Source organism: Molossus molossus, unplaced genomic scaffold (assembly GCF_014108415.1).
Source record: "Molossus molossus isolate mMolMol1 unplaced genomic scaffold, mMolMol1.p scaffold_m16_p_21, whole genome shotgun sequence".
In the NCBI taxonomy this organism is placed as follows: Eukaryota; Metazoa; Chordata; class Mammalia; order Chiroptera; family Molossidae; genus Molossus; species Molossus molossus.
This window is the reverse complement of record NW_023425357.1, coordinates 24,160,386-24,181,182: the sequence shown is the minus strand read 5'-3', so window position 1 is coordinate 24,181,182 and position 20,797 is coordinate 24,160,386. Positions and strand designations below refer to the sequence as shown.

General features: G+C 50.3%; 1 protein-coding gene across 1 annotated transcript in view; it reads left to right on the top strand.

Moving 5' to 3' along the window:
• The first annotated feature begins 11,668 nt into the window (after positions 1-11,668).
• PLCG2 (phospholipase C gamma 2) overlaps positions 11,669-20,797 on the top strand; it is a 143,522-nt gene continuing 134,393 nt past the window's right edge. The window contains exons 1-2 of the mRNA XM_036276088.1: positions 11,669-11,704; positions 17,043-17,281. Coding sequence (XP_036131981.1) covers positions 17,089-17,281 — 193 coding nt within the window. The 5' untranslated portion in view covers positions 11,669-11,704; positions 17,043-17,088. The remainder of the gene's footprint in view (positions 11,705-17,042; positions 17,282-20,797) is intronic.

The following is a 20,797-nucleotide window of genomic DNA, read 5'->3' as shown; positions in this document are numbered from 1 at the left end:
CCCTGACCAGGGCCAGGGACAAATCGCACCCAAGGTGTGTGCCCTTGACAGGAATCGAACCCGTGACTCATTGGTGGTCCACAGGCTGACGCTCTAACCGCTGAGCAAAACCAGCCAGGGCAGGTCTTTTTTATTTTTATTTAAAGATTATTTTTATTGATTTTTGGAGAGAGAAGAAGGGAGAGGGAGAGAGAGAGAGAGAGAGAGAAACATCGATGTGACAGCGGAACATCAACCGGCTGCCCCCTGCACACCCCCCACCGGGGATCGAGCCCACAACCCGGGCATGTGCCCTGACTGGGAATTAAACTGCCCAAAATGATGCCCAACCAACTGAACCACCCTTGTCAGAGCTCAGGTCTTGTTAAAATTTTATTTTTTGAATTTGAAAATCCAGGTTGGCTTTCCCAGGTGTATCCTAAGGGTCTCTGTCTCTGGAGCTGGTATGATTTTGTCAACATGGGCACTGTTTATGATGGCAATAGCTGCGACCTTTGAAACCAAGAGAAAAGCTGCCTTTGTGGCTTCAGGCCTCCTGTGCACACTCGGGGGCCATAAACTATGATTCACCAAAATGTGGGGGGTGCGGGGCAGGAGATGGGAACACAACTGCTCCTAGGGAAGGCTTTGCCCCTGCTGGAACGGAGACCTTGGGGAGGGTGTAGCTGCCCCTCACCCGGGGAATCCGGGGCCTCTGGTTCTGCAACCAGGTTTCTCTCTAGGGTTTTTGTAACCACCTGAGTAGTTCCTTCTCCAGACCCTCACTTTGCTGCTCCTCTTCCTCCTCAGGTCCTGCTCACAGGTCACCTCCCCCAAGAGGCCATATCTAAATACCACCCATGCCTCCCCACTATATTCATCTGCTTTATCAAAGATCTCATGCCCATCTGAAATGACCTTGTTACTGTGTTTCCTTGTTTGTGGTCTGTCGTCCCATTAGAATGTAAGAGGCACAGGGATTCTTGGCCCCGTTTTTGTATCCACAGCTCCTGTAACAGTGCCTGGCACACGGCAAGTGTTTGGTTGGTGTCTGTTGAGGGACGTAATGTCCCAGCCAAGAATGCACGACCATGAGGAAAGGACAGTTCCACCATTTTTCCTACTTCCAGCTTGGCTCCCTCATCCTGCTCTCCCAGTGCCCATGAAATGATTTTTCCAAACCTGTCCAGGTCCTGCTTCAGCTCTAAGACCTTCGGTAGCTCCCTGTTGCCCCCGGGTGACGTTCAAATGCCGCTGCAGGACTCAACGGGCCCTGCACGAGTTGAGCCCTGCCTTTCTCCTTGGCACAGACACCCTTCCCTCCTGCAGAAGCGAGCCACTCCCAGAGCGCGTCATGCGTGCTGTTCACGCCGTCTGAAGCCCTGTCCCCCTCCTCCCGTCCAACTGACAACTCCCGTCCGTTCACTATCTCAGTGTGAGGATCAGCACCTTCAGGAAGCCCTCCTGACTCTCTTTCCCACGCCAGCATTAATGACTCCTTTTCTCTCAACCCCCTTTGTCTTATCACCTGTATTGCAATCCCCCATTTTTAAAGGAAAGTAAGATTTACACTCAGTGAAATTTGTCCAGTTTGGTATATAGTTCTACGAGTTCTGGTAAATGCACAAAGTTGTGTGATTTCCGCCACGATCAACATATATATATATATATATTTTATCCTCACCCGGGGATATTTTTCCATTTTTTGTACAGATAGAGTGGGAGGGAGAGAGAGGAAGGGAGAGAGAGTGAGAAACATCGACGTGAAGGGACACACCGAGTGGCTGCCACCCTCACGACCAACCAGGGCCGGGGACAAACTGCAACCGAAGTACGTGCCCTTAGCGGGAACCGAACCCGGGTCTCTCTGGACCGCAGGCCGACGCTCTAACCGCTGAGCCAAACTGGCCAGGGCACGATCAACATATTAAATGATCCCAACCCCACTCATTCCTTTCTGCTCTTTTGCAGTGACCCCCCCTTCCCACCTCCAGCCCCTGGCAACCAGTGATCTCTTTTCTGTCCCTGCGGTTCGACCATTTCCAGAATGTTGCATCCGTGGGATCACACTTTTGCAGCCTTCTGATTCGGGGCGCCTTTCACTCAGCACGGTGCACTTGCGATTCGTCCTTGGCGTTGTGCCTGTCAGCAGTTTCCCCCTCTGACCGCTGAGTGCTCTTTCTGTGCCTGTTTATCCACCCACCAGGTGAAAGACACCTGAGTGGTTTCCAGTTTTCAGTGACGATGCAAAAAGCTACTGTCAACACTGTGCACAGATTTTTGCACGGACGTGTGTTTTCATATCTCTTGGGTAAATACCTCGATGTGGGATTGCTGGGTCATGCAGTAAGTGTATGTTTGACTTTTTAAGAATTTACTTATTTAATTGATTTTAGAGGAAGGGAGAGAGAGAGAGACAGAGACAGAGACAGAGACAGAGACAGAGACAGGAGAGAGAAACATTAATCAGTTGCCTGCCGTACGTGCCCCCACCAGGGATCAAACCCGCAAACTGGGTATGCGCCCTGACTTGGAATCGAACCTGGGACCTTTTGGTATATGAGATGATGCTCCAACTAACTGAGCCACCCCAGCCAGGGCTGTATGTTTAACTTTTTAAGAAACTTCCCAGCTGCTTCCTGAAGAGGCTGCGCCCTCCGACCGGCTGCCCCCAGCTGCCCCAGCACCAGGCAGTCTGTTGCTTTCAGTTTACCTGTTCGTCAGGTGTGCAATCATTTTCTTCTACGTGCTAGTCTCTCCCACCAGCTCTGGCCTCCTGACAGAAAGTGCATCTTTGCCCTGGCCGGTTTGGCTCAGCGGTTAGAGTGTCAGCCCCTGGACCAGAGAGCTGCGAGTTCTATTCCAGCCAAGGGCAGGTACCTCGGTTGCAGTTCATCCCCAGCCCTGGTCGGGGTTGTGTGGGAGGCAGCCAGTCGGTGTGTCTCTCTCACGTTGATTGTTCTCTCTTTCTCCCTCTCTTCTTCTTTCTCTCCCTCCCACTCTATCTGGAGATAATGGAAAAATATCCTTGGGTGAGGATTAAAGAAAGTAATGAATCTTTCCTCTCCCTATCCTCAGAGCCTAGAGTAGTGAATGACATGTAGTAGATGCTTAGTAAGTGCTTGTGGGCAGAATGACCGTGTGATCTATTGAATTTGTGTTCAAGGCGAATCTGTCTCGGATTCCATTAGGGGGAGAATTAGTCCATGTCCACTCTCCCAAAGGAACTCATTATGAGGTGTCTTTCTGGAATCTGCCAGGCAAAACCTCTTCATCTCTGTGGCTAATACCTTCCTGTATCTGCCCAAAGTGCCCAGAATGCTTTTCACTTCTGAGAAGGCTCACCATGCGTTTCTTTCCTGTTGTGTCAGCAGAAGGCATTGGTGCCCATGGATGAGAGGGTATGAAAGAATCATGGGGTAAAGGTGGGAGGGGTTAAAATGCAGATCCCCAGGCCCTGCCCCCGGGGTTCTGAGGCAGTAGGCACAGCATCTCTGGGTACCTCTCAGACCTCCCTGAGAGCCCCCAAGAGAGGCAGGCGTTCTCTGGGGGTGTGGAAATAATTCCGGATCTTAAAGAAGGCTCCGGCTTCAGATCCCAATTCTGCCTGCAACTGGAGTCATTTAATGCCTCTGAGCCTCAGTTTCCTTATCTGTAAACTAGACATGAAAATAATTGCTCTTCCCAACTTCACTGTGAGGCCCATATGTGTTTGCTGCGTGAAGGGTCCTGGTGCAAGGCAGGTATTCAATAAATGTTACTGATTTTGCTAAACCACAAGATTCTAAATGCTTCTTCCCCCCTTAGCTAACTGCCTTATACTTTAATGTATCTATTGATGCATAACACAATACAGAAAAATGCACTTCACGTGATTAGATGGTTCAGAGAATTTTCACTCCCCTGTTGCTGACGCCCCATCGAGAAACAGAACACGCCCACATCCCCAAGACTCCCCTCGGCTCACTTCTTCTTCTTTTTTAATCTTCACCTGAGGATATTTTTCTGTTTATCTTCTGATAGAGTAGGAGGGAGGGAGAGAAGAAGAGAGAGAGAGAGGGAGAAACATCAACGTGAGAGAGACACTTCGACTGGTTGCCTCCCACACGACTGGACCGGGGTTGGAGATGAACCGCAACCCAGTACGTGCCCTTGGCTGGAATCGAGCCCTCGACTACTTGGTCTGCAAGCCGATGCTCTAACCGCTGGGCCAGACCGGCCAGAGCTTGGCTCACTTCCTGTCACCACCTTCCAAAGTGACCAGTCTCCCAACCTCTACCAGCCTTGATTTTAAAACAGCTTTGGTTTTCTAGTACCATTGAAATATGCTCTGTAAAGAATATTTAGAAAACACTGAAAGCAGAAAAACAAATCAGGGATAACCTGTTAGCAGAGGAATCACCTTTTAAAAATGCTCATTTTTTTGTTGAGATATGATAGAACTGCACATGTTGTAAGACTCAGTACGTTTTCATCAAGAGACCCTCCGAGATCCTTCCTTCTGCTCCCTCCCAGGCAGAGGGAACCCCTTTTCTGACTTCTAAGGGCATTGCTCAGCTTTGTCCAAACAGCCCTGCCCATCACAAAGCTTCTTTCTCTCTCGGGAGCTTGGACAGCACGTGCACACCCTTCAAGTCCCGGTTTTTGAGGTCATCTCCTCGGAGAAGTCTTCCCGGCCCCTCGCTTTATCCTTCTGACCCAGCTGTCGCCATTCTGCGGTTGTAATGTCCCTTCCTGCTGTCTCCCCCTCCAGCCGCAAATAGTCTGCCCTGTTTACCTAACATGGGACAGTGGGTTGAACTGTGGCCCTCCCCCCATAAAATCTAAGTCCTAACCCCCTATTCCGGGGAACGTGACCTTGGTTGGAAATAGGGTCTTTGCAGATGTGATTAAGTTAAGGATTTCAAGATGAGATCATCCTGGGTGGAGGGTGGGCTCTCTACATCCTTGTCAGTCAAAGGAGAGGGAGGCTGAGACACAGACACGGGGAAGAAGGCCATCAGAGAAGGGGGCAGACGTTATAATGCTGCAGCTTCAAGCCAAAGGTAGCCAGCAGCCACAGAAGCTAAGAGAGAGGCCTTCCCTAGAGCCTCCATAGGGCCCAGCCCTGCCAACCCAAGTTCAGACCTTGGCTTTCAGAACTGTGAGAGAATAAACCTCTGTTGGTGTCAGCCGCCCTGTCTGGGGTACTCTGTCACGCAGCCCCTGCACGCTAATACACACCGTGTGGTGTGGAACAAGGGCTCCGTGTTTGTTGAATGAATAAAAGAACTGAACAGAGGCCTTGCTGGCCGGTGGGAACAAAGGGAGGTGCTGGGATGACTTCTTTCTCTGCTGGCCACCTCAGGTAGCTCTGTGACAACCGCAGAACCTCTCGGACAGCCCACGTGACATCCTTTTCCCTCCCTGTTTTGTCACATACCCAGAGGGCCCCTCACATGACTTGGAGGAAGCTGCCTCGATCCTCAGCATCCAGCCAGACTTGGGATCCCACTCCTTTGAGAGTAACTGAGGCAGGATGGGCTTGTGACCTGATTCTGGTCAATGACACTGGAGAGGAGGTGTGCCAGGGGCTTTGGAAGGAAGGCTTTTCCCTCGCGGGTCTGGGTGTCAGGAGTGGCGGACAAGGAAAGAATCTCTGTCTCGCTGGTGTACTTAAAATTCTGGCTGCTTTGTGCCCTCGGCCCCTCTTGGGCATCCAAGCCACATGACATTATCCGTGGCCTTTTTGTGGAAGCTGAATACATCCTACCTGATACTCCACTCACTATAGGGAGGGCTTTTGTCTTCAGCCATGCAGACTGGGAAACTGAGGCACAGAGAAACTACGTGACTTCACTGTGAACACAGACAGTAAGTGAGGGACCCAGAATTCATGCCCAGGCCCGCCTGTCTCCCTGTCCTACATTCTTGCACACGGTTGTTCTTGCACACGGTTGCTCTTGGTTTTAAACTGTCTCTCTTGGTTTTATACTGTTTCTCTTGGTTTTACTTGAGGCTTCGGGCCTGGGAAGGGCCGAGCGGCAGCCGGGTTCTCAGCACAGCAGGAACAGCGTATTGTGCCTCCTTCACAATGCGATGATTGCACGTCAGCTCTGGGTCCCCTTTAACCAGGACGGCGCCCAGGACTCGGACGCGCATTCGCTGACTCACTCCGCCGCAGCAGCCCTATCTGCAGATGAAGAAACTGAGCCTCACAGAGGATGAAAATTCTGTGCCGACAGTGAGGGGCAGAACCGGAATTAAAACCAGGTCAGTCGGACTCGAGTGCCCTTTTGTGTGTCCCCTGCCTCCAACTACACGTATGCTTCATCGGGTGGGACTTTGATCCTTCCTTCTACCTCCCTGGAGCCCAGCAGTACCTGGCCCCTAGCAGGCACTCAAGTGTTTGTTGAATGAATACATGAGCCGCAGCAGGAATCCAAGGCTTGAGAGGCCCAAAGAAAAACCATGGGACCTGAGGTTCTTCCAAGCAGGCCTCAGATTAAATAGCAAATTCCTACAACTCAATAGCAAAACAAAAAACCCAAAACATAAATCCCCCAAATAACCTGATTTTTTTAAAAAAGGCAAAGGACTTAAATGGACATTGCTCCAAAGAAGACATATCAATGGCAAACAGGTATATGAAAAGGTGATCAACACCATGGATTATCAGGGCAATGCAAATCAAAACCACAGTGAGATATCACCTCGTACCTGTTAGGATGGCTGTTATCAAAAAAATCAAAAGATAACAAGGGTCGGGAAGGATGTGGAGAAAGGGGACCCTTGTGCACTGTTGGTGGGAATGTAAATTGGTGCAGCCACTATGGAAAACAGTAAGGAGGTTCCTCAAAAAATTAAAAATAGAAGTACCATAGGATCCAGCCTTCCCAAATGTGGGTATATATTCAAAACAACTGAAGGCAGATTGCAAAGCGAAATCCACACTCCCAAGTTCACTGCAGCCTGATTCACAATAGCCAAGACCTAAATGTGCATCGGCGGATGAATGAATAAAGAAAATGTTGTATATACACACAATGGAATATTATTCAGCCTTTAAAAAGAAGGGCATCCTTCATTTGTGACTATATGGATGAACCAGGAAGACTTAATGCTAAGTGCAATAAGCCAATCACAGGGGGACAAATATTGCACGATCTCTCTCATATGAAGTATCTAGAATAGATACAGCCCTGGCCGATTTGGCTCAGCAGTTGGAGTGTTGGCCCACAGACCAATGAGTCGCGGGTTCGATTCTGGTCAAGGGAACGTACCTCGGTTGCAGTTTGGTCCCCGGCCCTGGTCGGGGTCGTGCGGAAGGTAACCAATTGATGTGTCTCTCTCATATCCATGTTTCTCTCTCTCCCCCCTCCCCACTCTGTCTGAGGATAAGTGGGAAAATATCCTCGGGTGAGGATTAGAAATAAATAAATAAAATAAAATAGACTTACAGCAGCAGCGAATAGAATGATGATTGCCAGGGGCTGGGAGGTGAAATGGAAAGGTGTTCAATGAGTATAACGTTTCTGTCATACAGGAGTCAATTACAGCAACCTGCTGTACAATATCGCGCCTGTAGTTAACAATACTGCACTGTACACCTAACACTTTGTTAAGAGGGTAGACATCATGTTAAGTACCATACACACACACACACACACACACACACACACACACACACGGTACAGCATAAAAAGCAACAACAGGAACTATCTGGAGGTGATGGCTATGTTTATTATCTTAGTTGTGTTGTTAACATGGGTCTATGCATATGTCCAAACTCATCAAATTTGTGTGCATTACATATGTGCAGTTTTTGTATACTTCAATAAAACTTAAAAAAAAACCCAGAGGGGTCTATGCCCACGCACAAGTGGCTAGGCTGGGCCTAACCTGACAAGTTCTGGGAGCCAGTGCTGGGTGGTACTTCCTGTCACAGAGGCCTGCCAGCCAGCAGCTGGGACTCAGCTTGTCCCCAGGGGACATGCACTTCTCTGAATAACGTCAGGAAAGGAAACCAAACTCAAAGGTTCTCAGGGGTTTTCTGGTCGTTTTTGTCTGTGGCGGCGGAGGGGAGGTTGGCAAGGCTCGCTGGGGCGGTGGTGGGCCTCAGCCTGGCTGCTGGGAGGCCACTGAATAATAATGGTTATTGTAAGGAGACGCTGTTATTCATCAACAGCTGTGTCGTGCTAAGCTCCGTCTTCCCCATTACCTTGAATTCTTTAGGTAGGTGTTCTGTTTGGACAGCTTTAATGGGATATAATTCACATACCATACAGTTCAATGGCTTCTAGAATATTCACAGAGATGCTTAACTATCATTATAATCAGTCTTAGAACATTTTCCTCACTCCAAAGAGAAACCTTGTTACCCCTTAGTCATCTCCTTCCAACACCCCTCCCCACAGTCCTAGGCAACTGCTATTTTACTTTCTGTCTCTATACATTAAAAAAAAAATTGTTTTCTTTTTTTTATTAGCAAGAGGGAGAGAGGGAGGAAGAGAGAGAGAGAAACATCGATGTGAGAGAGACATATCGACTGGTTGCCACCCACACGACCCCAACCGGGGCTGGGGACAAACTACAACCGAGATACGTGCCCTTAGCGGGAATCAAACCCAGGTCTCTCTTGACTGCAGGCCGTGGATCTAACTGCTGAGCCAAACTGGCCAGGACAGATTTTTAAAAAAATCCTCACCCAAGGATATGTTTATTGATTTTAAAGAGAGATGAAGGGAGAGAGAGAGAAGAACATCAATGTGAGAGAGAAATGTTGACTAGTTGCCTCCCATATGTGTCCCAACCAGGGATCGGACCTGCAACTTAGGTATGTGCTCTGACCGGGAATCGAACCCATAACCTTTCAGTGTATGGGACAATGCTCAGACAAACTGAACCACCCAGCAAGGGCTCTGTCTCTATAGATTTACCTATTGTGGATATCCCAAAGGTAGGTCCAATGGGGAAACTGGGAGGTTCAGAGAGGGTAACTGACCAGCTCAAGGTCACACAACTAAGGAAGTCAAAGACCTGGGACTTGAACCCCAATCTCCCTGTTCTCCAAGTCCATGTCATCCCACTACAACACGGAGCTTTTTCTTTTCAGTAACAATATTAAAAATAGTCAGCCCTTATGGTTGAACTGGGATGCCTGTTTTACCTCCATTGTCTCATTGAACCCTTACAATCACCCTGAGACGTAGGTACAGTTTTTATACCCATTTTGCAGAGAGGCAAACAGGCACTGAGGGGCTAATGGGCCAATGCACCATGGCTGCTAGCCAATGGAGGAGGATTCTGGGACAAAAATCATGTGCCTACCCGAGGACTGGTAAGGGGCGCAGAATAGAAAGTTGAAACAATGCTGATTAAAATACTATTTTCTCTGAGGTTATTCTCTCTCCCCCTTCTTTTTCTTTTTATATGAAAAGGAAAAGAAACTTCTCTCCACCCTCTGAGGTCACTTCCTGACCCATTTGTGAATCTCTGTGGATCGGTGACAAACTCACTTCTCCCTGCCTGAACGCCTCCGATTAATGCCGGGGATGGGCAGTGGGTCTGCATGCGCATGGGCTCGGGCACCAGACAAACCTGGGTTCAAATCCTGCCTCCACTACCCACCCACATAACGTCCCACCATAGTCAACCCATGACGGGGGCTTTCTGCAGTATATGCCTGAATATACAGGGTGACCTCTCCTCCTACCTACCCATCATGCCTTGGAAAAGAACTATCATTTTGTGTTCAAGTCCTCCCAGAACTGGGCCTGCTGTCTCAATTACTTTATTCTGAACTTCCAAGTTGAAGTTCGAGGCGATGAAGAGCCCCCCAAACACTTATTCATTGCACTGGATTCTATTAGCTGTTCACCTGAAGGTAAAAATAAATAAATAAATTTAAAAAAAGCAATGAAAAAAACTGCCATCTACTATGACTATTCTCTTATATACAACAGACATTTTAACTCCAAAAATGCTGTAGGCTTTTGACCATAGATTAAAAGATGTGTGCCCCCCCCCCCCCCGGACCAATGGGAGCATACTCTACATGTTCTGTTCTTGCTTGATCCCAGGGGACCAGAGGAAACTCCAGCCAGAATGAGCATCTGTCTGGACAGTGTGGAGGAGCCAGGACTTCCTACAGTGAACTCCAGAAGGTCTGCTTGCATTCAGCCTCATTTTCTCAGCAAGAGATTTAACATGCTTCCCTACACATGGAGCCTTTGTAACAATAAGTTATGCACATATGCGGTTGTACTAATATATGTGGTACATTATATGACGTACCAAAATAGAAATGTTAAAAAGATGGATGGGAATATAAATTGAAGTTCTCAAAAAACAAAACAAAACAAAACCCAAAACAAAAACAAGGCAAGGAAATATAATCCAGATTTAGCCATTATTCCTGGCAAATTGGCCTCCTGATTCCAAGGGGTTGATGTTATAAGAAGCCTTTCAAAGATCTCTTTAAAAAACATGCTGGAAGTTCTCTGTGGCAAAAGCACCGGTACACTCCTGGGACGGGGACAGAGAAAGAAATGAAGCCACGGACTATCTCAAGTCAGCCAGTGAGTTCTGTGGCTTCACAGAGAATATTTTAAGTCACAGCAACTTTCATAGATTCAAAAATGTAACTCAAGCAAGTCAGGAGTTAAACATGCGACTGTCTTAAGCTCTACAGGTGACCCTAAAGCCGGCCCTGGTCACCACGAAGACATCTGTATCAGAGAGACACATGAAAGCTTTGACTAACATTGCTTCATGAAACCAGAGAATGGAAAAAAGCAATATTTCTCCTAAAGAATATGTTACATCATACAGTATGGGCCTCGAAATAGGCACAGCTAGCTAAACTACCATAACTAGGCGTTTAACTAAGTCATCTATATGCTTTGAAGTTTATAAAGTGAGCCATAAAAAAATATATATATATCGTCCTGTCCGGTTTGGCTGAGTGGTTGGAGCGTGGGCCTGTGGACCTGAAAGTCCCGGGTTTGGTCCCCACTAAGGGCATGTACCTGGGCTGCAGTTTGTCCCCGGCCTCCGTTGGGGTTGTGTGGGTGGCAACCACTAGATGTGTCTCTCTCACGTTGATGTTTCTCGCTCTCTCTCTCTTCCCCCTCTCTCCTTCCCACTCTGTCTGAAGATAAATTCAAAAATGTCCTCAGGTGAGGATAAAAAAAAAACACAAAAAAAAACTCATCGGGAAAATGAGAGCTCATTTACCTGGTAATCTAGGTCCTTTGCAACAAACTGGAGCTCAGCACTGCTTTGATCCTGACCAACGAGAGAGGGTATTTAAGTGGCTTGCCTATTTCGAATTAGGGCCATGAGCTGCCAATTCCGGTGATTACGAGGAGTGTATTAAATGTATGTACAGCACGTGTATGCGGCAGGCGCTCCGTAAGTGCTCCTCTACGTGGAAGTTTTCGCTTCCACTCCCGCTGCCTCGGCTTCTTCCCCGGCGGGATCTCCTGCCAGGCGCGGCGCGGGAGTGGTCAGAGCGGCGGGCCGGGAGGGCCGGGAGGGCCGGGAGGGCCGGGCCGCCTGGGCCGGGGGTGGGGCGGCCGGGGCGCGGGGGGCGGCCCCGGAGGAGTCACGTGGCGCGCGGCCTCGGCCGAAGCAGAAGTAGCAGCACCCGCGTCGGAGGGCGTGCGCGTCAGGGAGTGCCCGAGCCGGCGGGCGGCTGCGCGCGGGACCCCGGAGCCGGGACCCGCGGCGGGGGCACGGCCAGGTGGGTGGCCCGGCCTGACGGGAGCGCACGTGGGCGCCCGGGGATCTGAGCCCGGGGGGAACCTGCGCCAGGGCGCAGTGGGCGCGGGCAGGGGTGGAGAGCGGCGTCTCGGACCCGCCCGCTGTGCCGAGGGTCGGGGCGGTGGCGGCAGGGGTCCGGGCGCGGGCGCCGGCCACTTCCTCACGCGGGGCTGGCGCCGCTTCGCCGGTCGGTGCCCGGGGGCAGCCCCGGTTTTGAATGGGGACCCGGAGGAAGCGGCGCGGCTTGCGGTCCCGGGCGGCTGAGCGAGCGCTGGCGTGGACGTTCAGGGCTCCTGGGGCCGCGGGTCCTGCGTGGGGTCGGGCCGTGCTTTGGCCACCTCCGTGCCCAGGGCTCGCGGACTTCGGGCTGCCAGGCGGCCCGCACTTCCCCGTATTGCACAGGTGGTTGAGGGTGGGTGGGTGGCGGCGCGCTACCGGGAAGGCGCAGCCCTTCCCCACGGGGAGAGACCACGATAGTGTTAGGGGAGATTCATGGTTCCGTCTTCCACCCACAGTTGTACGCACAGTTTCGTGTGTTTGTGCGTTTTCCTGGTTATGTTTTGGAATCCCAACGAGGTCATTACCCCATAGCGGAGGAATTCCAGGGAAAGATGTGTCCCGTTGGCACTGGCGTTGGCGCCTGGATTCCGATGGAAGCGGGGAGGGACTCAGCACCCCAGGCTTGACCGAGACTGAGAGTATGGTGGGGTGAGGGGGCTGACGTGGCTCAAAGGAAACAGGTGGCCTTTTCAGTCAACTTAATTTGAATTTCAATTCCAGCTGTGTGATCCTGGGCACACTGAAGAACCTCTCTGAGCGGCAGTTTCTTCCCCTGGTCACTGGGCTACACGCCAGGGCTGTGTTGAGAATTGGGATTTATCTATGGAAAGGGTACCTGGCTAGTTCTTCACCCTCTGGTTAAGGTGTCAAGGTGTCTGCGTGGGGCTTGGGCCATCAACCTTAGCTACAGTTCGTCAGGGAGGGCTTACTAATTGAGGGGTCCCTGCCAGCCCCAGGCACTTACCCTGTTACAAGAGTGTGTGCGCTAGGTGTGTGCTGGCTCAGGGGGGGAACCACTGCAGGCTTCCTTGATGCTGAAATTGCCTGGTGATGCTGCTGTCTCCCTGCACTGTCCACTCTCCCCCCACTCCTTGAGCGTAGAGGGGGGATCCCCATACCCTCTTTGCTGGGTGGAGCCGGTGAAAAATGGCCAGTGAGAAAACCTTAAAACAGTTCTTAGTTTAGAAAACAGTAAAAACACAAAGGAGAAAAGCTCCTCCATTATGTCACCATTTAAATTAATAAAAAGTCAAGTCATCCTCTCTCCCCTCTTCCACCCACCCCAGCAGCCCTTCTCCCTGAATTTATGAGCAGACAGCCATTTATTTATTTATTTATTTATTCTCACCCGAGGACACTTTTTTTTCATTTTTTGTTCAGACAGAGTGGGAGGGAGAGAGAGGTAGAGAGAGAGAGAAACATTGACGTGAAAGGGACACATGAAGTTGCTGCCACCCGCATGACCCAACCAGGGCTGGGGACAAACTGCAACTGAGATACATGCCCTTAGCGGGAACCAAACCCAGGTCTCTCTGGACCTCAGGCCGATGCTCCAACCGCGGAGCCACACCGGCCAGGGCCAGCAGGCAGCCTTTTAGAAATGTAGTTATACTCACTGGCTGGCAACTCTTTTCCATCTTTCTTATGACCTTTCCAGATCAAATCGCTTATAGATCGTCCTTCTTCTTTCCAGTAGCTGGGGTGCATTCTTTAAGGTGTATGTTTCATTATTTATTGAAGGAACTCTTCCCTAACCAACACCCCCCCCCCCAAATTGATGGACATTTGAGTTGTTTTCTGGGTTGTTTTTCTTTCTCTTTTTGTTACAAGTGATGCCTCCCTGAACATCTTTGTTGGTGTTTCTTCCTGCACTTATATGATAATGGGATCAAAACATATGCCTGTTTTACTGGATGCTCACAGGTTGTCCTAAAAACATAAAGTTGAGCCAATTCACACTCCTATTGCAGAGGCTGATGCTGCCTGTTCCTCCAGTGAAAACATGTCCTGATGCTGCAGGGTGGAGGGTCAGTGCAGCAACAACACCCCTCACACTGTGGAAGGGATGGTGACCTCTCAGGGATGCGACTGTGCTGATTTTTAACAGACAGCTGTTTCGTGGGATTTTTTTGGTGTAATATCCTGCATTGGCCTTATGTGTGCAGAAAGCTATGAAGAGAAGAAAACTCTTCTTCTTCCTGGTGCTGGGTCCTTGTATCCCAAAAGTTTATTCCAAGAGAAGGATATGAAAAGTAGAAATGGTGAATCTTATCGAATCCCAGACACGTTGGTATTTACACCATAAGTTGTTTTACAAAGTTACCCAGGGAAGATGAGAAACAGGAACAAAAATAGGGATTTTTGAGGCTCTTTCTCTCTCTCTCTCTCTCTCTCTCTTTTCTTTTTCTTTTTCTTTTTTGAAAGCAGAGGCAAAATGGAATTGGCCTGTGATGGCTAGTGCCCCGGTCACAGTTTTGGAGACCTCCTTGGAATCCTGGGTCAGGAGCTGATTGGGATTTTGGTGGTTGATTCCAAGGATCTTATGGCCATGAGGATATGAGGATGTCTTTCCAGTTCTTGGCCAGAGGCAGCATGAGAGACTTGATGTTTATGGTTGAACCCACGCACTGGGCTTCTGCCCTGGAAGTAGCCAGAATCCCGGGAGGGTTCAGTCTGAGGGCCTCCCAGAGCCAGACAGAATTGAGGGTCCCAGTGCCTCCTGGATGGTAGGTTTAATCAAAGGTGGGGGTGTTGTGACAGGATGTGTGTTTCCATAGTATGCCCTCCTGCACCTTGGACTTGAGACCTGGGAGTGGGGAACTCCAGAGTCCGCAGGGTGAAGAGCTGGGACCAGGTTCAGCTCCTGGTTCTGCCACTCTCCAACTGTGTGACCTTGGGCAAGTCCTTTAACTTCTCTGTAGAGGGAGAGGGACTGCCCAGTTAGTTACTGTCTGGCCAGAAGGCAGGTGCTTACGGAGCAGTGGTGGGATCCAGACCAGGGTTCCAGGGCTGGTGCAGCCACTTGTCTGCATAACCGTGATCACATCATCTCACCCCTTAGGACTGGTTTTCACTTCATGGCCCTCTCACTGAGATAAGTGAGACCACGTATAGCAGCTGCTGAGGGCCAGTAAGCAGTTATTGGGTGACACTGGCCATGGGCACCTTTTCCTCCCCTTGGCCTGGATTAGAGGGTGGAGAGGTGGGAGGCTTACTTCAGGCCGAGTTCTTGGCACCCCTTAGTCCTGCTGCAGGGCCTTCACTCACGCCTGTTCCTCGGCCCAGAATACTGTTCCCTCCTGCTTCATTTTTTTTTTTTTTTTTAAAGATTGGATTCAGATGCCCTGTCCCCCAGCAGCTTTCTCTGAGCTCCCTGAGCTCCTAGCCTCACCCCAGACTAAAATCGGGGCCCCTGCCCACTGCTCCCGTGGCACCCCCTCCCCGGTGTCACCGTGGCTGTGCTGACCTCTTTGCATTAGAATCCTGGAGCTGACTGCTGTTTCCAAACGGACTGAGAGGTATAATTCAGATCTTATCTCTGGCTGCCTGCACACCCTTGGAAGGAAGTGCCTTGGCTGTGGGAGGGAGGTGGGAGCTAAGGGCAAGGCCTGGGCCTCCCTCCCTCCCCCCCAGTTGCTTCCTAGTCCCCGTCTCAGTGCCTGGCGTAGAGATGATACCCTATTAAGGTGTTGACTGACTGGCTGATTAATATTATGTAAGACCCGGCCAAGTGCTGGGGGCTGTGTACATATTGCAGGTTTCAGCCCTTCCAGCAGCCTTCAGGGTGGTGCTGTTATCCCCGTTTTATAGATGAGGGAACTGAAGCCTGGAGTTTGAGCATCTTGGCAAGAGGCTCTGGGGGAGTCAGAGCCAGAGTGGAGGCCCAGACAGCCCTGGCTGACCACCTGCCTCTCTACAAAGTAACAACTGCAGGCTCCTCCAGGGATTCGGAGGGAGAGGAGGAGATGCGTAAGGTACACAGAACAATTGATGACCATAGATTTAGCTAAATCCCAGGAGCATTGGCTTTGCATCCTTGTTTGAAGGGTCCGAGATGCACTATCTGGTTTAATTCTCATAAGAACAAGGTTGTTTAATCGATTTCCCCCTTTACAAGTGTGGAGATGAAGCCCAGGGGGCTTAAGAGACTTGGTGTAGGGCCAGCCTCCAGTTGGAGTCTCTGCTGAGTGGCAGGCAGTGTGTCTTTGGACGTTTGGGAGGCAGACTTGGGGGTGGGGGTGCAGAGCAAGGGCTCAGGGAGGGACTGCAGGGTAGAACAGAGGAGTGACATGATTTCCCTCTTGTTCTGAAAGCATTCTTCTGGCTACTGGTCTGGGAGTTGTTTGTCGGAGGTGGGCAGAAGCAGGGAGACCAGTTAGTAGGTACTTAGAATAACGCAAGGATGAGATCCTAGGAGGAACGCGTGAAGGGTCAAGACAGGTTGGGTTCTGGATTTGCTGTCGGATTGGATGTGGTTGTGAGAGAGGCCAGACAAATATGGCTCCAAGATTTGGGTCCCCAGCGCCCCTCTGATGAACGTCGGCTGTGCATGGGAATAAGTGGCTATCACATCACGCTGAGTGTTGTGCTGGTGACATCGCATTCCAAGCTAACTGTCCCAACACTCCATTTTAAAAGGATGACACTGAGGCTGCAGAGGTCACACAGCCTGCCCAGGGCCACACGGTCAGTAGGAACCTAAGCCAGGATTTGGACTTGAGGATGCTGGGCCCTGAGGTTTTCTGTCCTGTGGGCCCCATTTCCATGCAGAGGTCTCTCCATGGACACGTCCTGGAGGGTTTTTTGTTTGTTTGTTTTTTTCTTCTGTTCCCAGCTTCATTTAGAAGTAAAGGGATGGTTAGAAATGTCTAGGCAGGATTGAAAAATGCTGGTGTTGGGAGGTAGGGGTGCTGGGAGCCAGTCGGGGCTGCTTTGACTATTCAAATACTCCATAGCATAAAAGTGTGTGGCGAGGGAGGGCTCACAGCCAGGCTGGGGTGATTTGGTTATTCAAAGCCTGGATATGGTTAGGTCACTGAGGTCAGGGGTCTCCTCCCACACCTCCACTTTCATTTAAACCTCTGTGTGTCCTGTGTGGGCTCTGAGTGGTCAGCAGTTCGCTGCCCTGAGAACCTTCTCCTAAAACTCATCCTGATGGGCATGAGATAGGGCTTGGGCTCTGGAAGTCCAAGTCCTGTTAACTACGAAATCCCCCTCAGTTCACCGAAACCAATTCGGTCCTTATTCTGCCCTTCCAGCCTCCTCGTTCCTCCCTCCTCCTCCTCCTCCCTGGAGCGGCCAACAATGACCACCATGGTCAACGTGGACGCCCTTCCGGAATATGAGAAGAGTCAGATCAAGAGAGCCCTGGAGTTGGGCACAGTGATGACCGTGTTCAGCTTCCGCAAGTCCACCCCGGAGCGCAGGACCGTGCAGGTGATCATGGAGACGCGGCAGGTGGCCTGGAGCAAGACTGCCGACAAGATCGAGGGTTTCTGTGAGTACCTGCTGGCAGGGCCTGCGGCCGGCTGTCCCCGAGGGTGGCCTGTGCACCTGCTCGCCTCCCTGCCTCCACTTCTCGCTGCAGTTGTTTTCACACCTCCTCCTGTCCTTCTGAAAGTGCAAGTGCGCCCACCGTGTCTGGGGCTCCGATGGGCTTTAGAGCAGGTGGGGGAAGTTGAGCCGGTTTCTTTGAATGCCAGTTTGGAAATGACACTCAGCTCACCTGGGCTGAGGCAGGTGCTCAGTCTGACATCATCAGGGGTCCTTTGGTTTCTATTGATGGTCAACCTCTCTGCCCTTTTAAGGGCTAACAGGCTAGAGTTTGTGGAAACTCATAGCTTGGTAGCCAGATAAATGTCTGTTTCATTTTACTGCAGACCGCAGCGTGAGAGGCCTTTACTTTATTATTTAAAAAAATTTTTTTTTCTTTATTGAGAGGGAGAGAGAGATAGAAACATCGATGAGAGAGAACTTCAATCAGCCGCCTTGTGCATGCCCCCCACTGGGGATCGGGCCCACAACCTGGGCACGTGCCCTGACTGGGAATCGAACTGGTGACCTCTTTGTGTATGGGTCGACGCTCAACCACTGAGCCATACCGGCCGGCGAGAGGCCTTTACTTTAGTTCGTGTGGACAGAGCACGTTCTGCAGCTTCGAGATGAAGCTCTGGTCCTGGAGGTGTCTGCCCTTCCCCATCCCCCTTAGATTAGGCAATTGGCTCAGTTCCTAAAGTTTCTGAGACTGTTTTTTAACAATTAGATGAAAGAGACTTAAGCAATTTTCAGTTGCGGAACCTTGCTTTAATTTTCATTTGTTATTGACTGCTTTTTAATTGAAAAGTTAAAATGTACACTTTTGGGAAGACCTAAAAAAAAAAAAAATCAGTAAATGTCTCTCTTCCTCAGTCCTCACCCTGCGCTCCCCAGGCGAGCTCACGATCAAGTCCGTGTGTCTTCCAGACGGTCTCTGTGATAGTGCAGTGTGTGTGTCGTGTTTCTCTTACAAATGGGTACCTACTACATACACTTCTGCGTCTTGATTTCTTTTTTAAAATGCAATAATTATTTTGGAGGTGGTTTGTTGTCAGCACTTTGATCTGGCTTCTTTCATGGACACTTAGCATCCTGGCTACAGCGTAACATTGTAGCCCCTAGAAAGGGACATTTGAACTGTTCCTAGTCTTTTGCTATCAGCTGCAGCAACTATGCTTCATTTCTTCTTCCTCCTCCTCCTCCTCCTCTTCTTGCAACAGCTTTATTGAGATGTAATTCACATACTGTACAGTTCATTCATTTAAAATGAACACCTCGTTGGCTTTTAGCTATGTGCAACCACCACCACAATCCGTTTTTGAACATTTTCATCACCTCAAGAGGAAACCCTGAACCCCTTAGCCATCACCGTCTATTCCCCCTCCCCTCTCTAAATAACCATTTGTCTACTTTCTGCCTCTCTAGACTTTCTTGTTCTGGACGTTTCCTTTAAATAGAACCGTGGCCTTTTGCATCTGGTTTCTTCCACTTGGCATAATGTTTCCAAGGTTCGTCCACATTGTGGCAGGTGTCAGTACTTATTTCTTTTTCACGGCTGAATACTATTCCATCGCATGGCTTTCCCACAGTTTTTTGTATCCATTCATTCATTGATGGACACTTGGGTTGTTTCCACTTTTTGGCAATCACGAACAGTGCTGCTGTGAACATTGATGTGCAAGTCTTTGTGTGGATGTATGTTTTCATTTCTCTTGGGTATATGCCTAGGCGTGTAACTGCTGGGTCATATGGTAACTCTGTGTCTAATCATTTTAGGAACTGCCAGACTATTTTCCAAGTGTCTGCACCATTTTACATTCCCACCAGCAGTGCATGAGGGTTATCTGTGCATTATTCTTTTATATACACACATGGATATATCCAAAGTACAACTTCCTGTGTGATTTCTGAGTTAAAGAGTATTTTAACTTTGGCAGTTGGACCCACAAAAGCCCATGAGGTGTGAGAGTACCTATTCCCCACATGCTCTTTCACACTTTGATGAGGTTTTGAACTTGGCCATTCACAGGTAGGCTCAGGTTGATGTAATTCTTCATTTGATTTCTCTTATGAGTGAGATGAAACAGCTTTCCGAAGGTGCTCCTGGCTTCCGAGCCACGGAGGCCTCAGATGGCCCAGGGCCAGAAGTCCTGCTTTGAAAATGTGTGGAGGCAGCCAACTTTCTTCCCAATCTTGTTTGCTTTGGCCACACTCAACCTCCCAGGTGGCTCAGGAAGCTGTTGCAGCTGGGCGGATGGGGCCTGCAGGGGTGCTGACAATAAATACAGGTGCGCCAGGCCCAGCGGACAGGTCCTTTCTCTTCTTGACCTGCCGGCCCCAAGCCTGGCTGGCCCCGTGCAACACCTGGGGGCTTGTCAAAGTACAGGCTACTGGAACCTGCTCCTGGAGCTCATTGCAGCGGGTACCAGGCAGGATTTTGACTCCTGAAGTCTATGCTCTGTGATTCTCTCCCCCCTCGGTTCACTAAAAGCAATTCTTCCTTCTCTCTGCAGTGACTAAGGATGACTGTCCTTGTCTAGGTTGGGACTGAGGACTGTAGTGCATAGGCCCCCCAGGTGATCCTGGTAATTAGATAGGTTTGATATATACTGTTCTACAGTCTCCCCCCCATCCATCCTTCCTCCCACCGTCTGTCCTTCCTTCCATCCTTGCAAGCCTCCTTCCTTCCTTCCATCTGCCCTTCCTTCCTTCCATATTTGAATGACTGCTGTGCCAGGCCCATTCTAGGTCCTGGAGACACAGCAGTGATTACGTTAGATTCAGATCCTCATGGCGCCTGCACTGTGTCACCAGGTTCGGCAGCTTGGGGCCTGGCGTCCAGCACCATTTGATGGGCTTTGCTGTGTGACTGTGGGCAGGTCACCCCTGTTTTCTGAGATTTAAATCTCCTCTCAGTAGAATGGGAATAGTACTGGTGTCCACGCCACAGAGTCGCAGCTGGGAATGAATACGGCGCGGGGCCCGGGATAAGCATCCAACCTGTGGGTGCCGCTACTGTTCCTTCTGCCATGTTGTGGCCAACGGGTGGCATCCAGCCTTCTGGGTGGCGAAGTCTTGCTTGGGTGTGTGGACTCTGTCTGGTGGGCAGCAGGGATCCACACTGAAGGGTTTCCAGAAGAGGGGTGATGTGACCGCATTTGCATTTTGGAACCTGCTCTGGCAGTTTGTGGAGGCAGGGTTGGCGGTGTTTGTAAAGAGACAGGAAAAGCCGATTCTGGGGTAGAGAGCTTAGACATGGTGCTCCTTGGACCACTTGGAGAGAGCAGGTCTTCGGCCCTGGGTGGGGACTCTTAGGACCACATTTCCAGCCTCCTGTTGGCAGTGATGTCCTGAGGGGATCCCCTAGCTGCCGCTTTCCTTCGAGGGTCCCAGTTAGCAGGACGTGCAGGTAACTGTGAGGTCTGCAAGGAGCAGGCAGACACGAGGGAGCATGCGTGTGGTATTGGGGTAAGTGGCA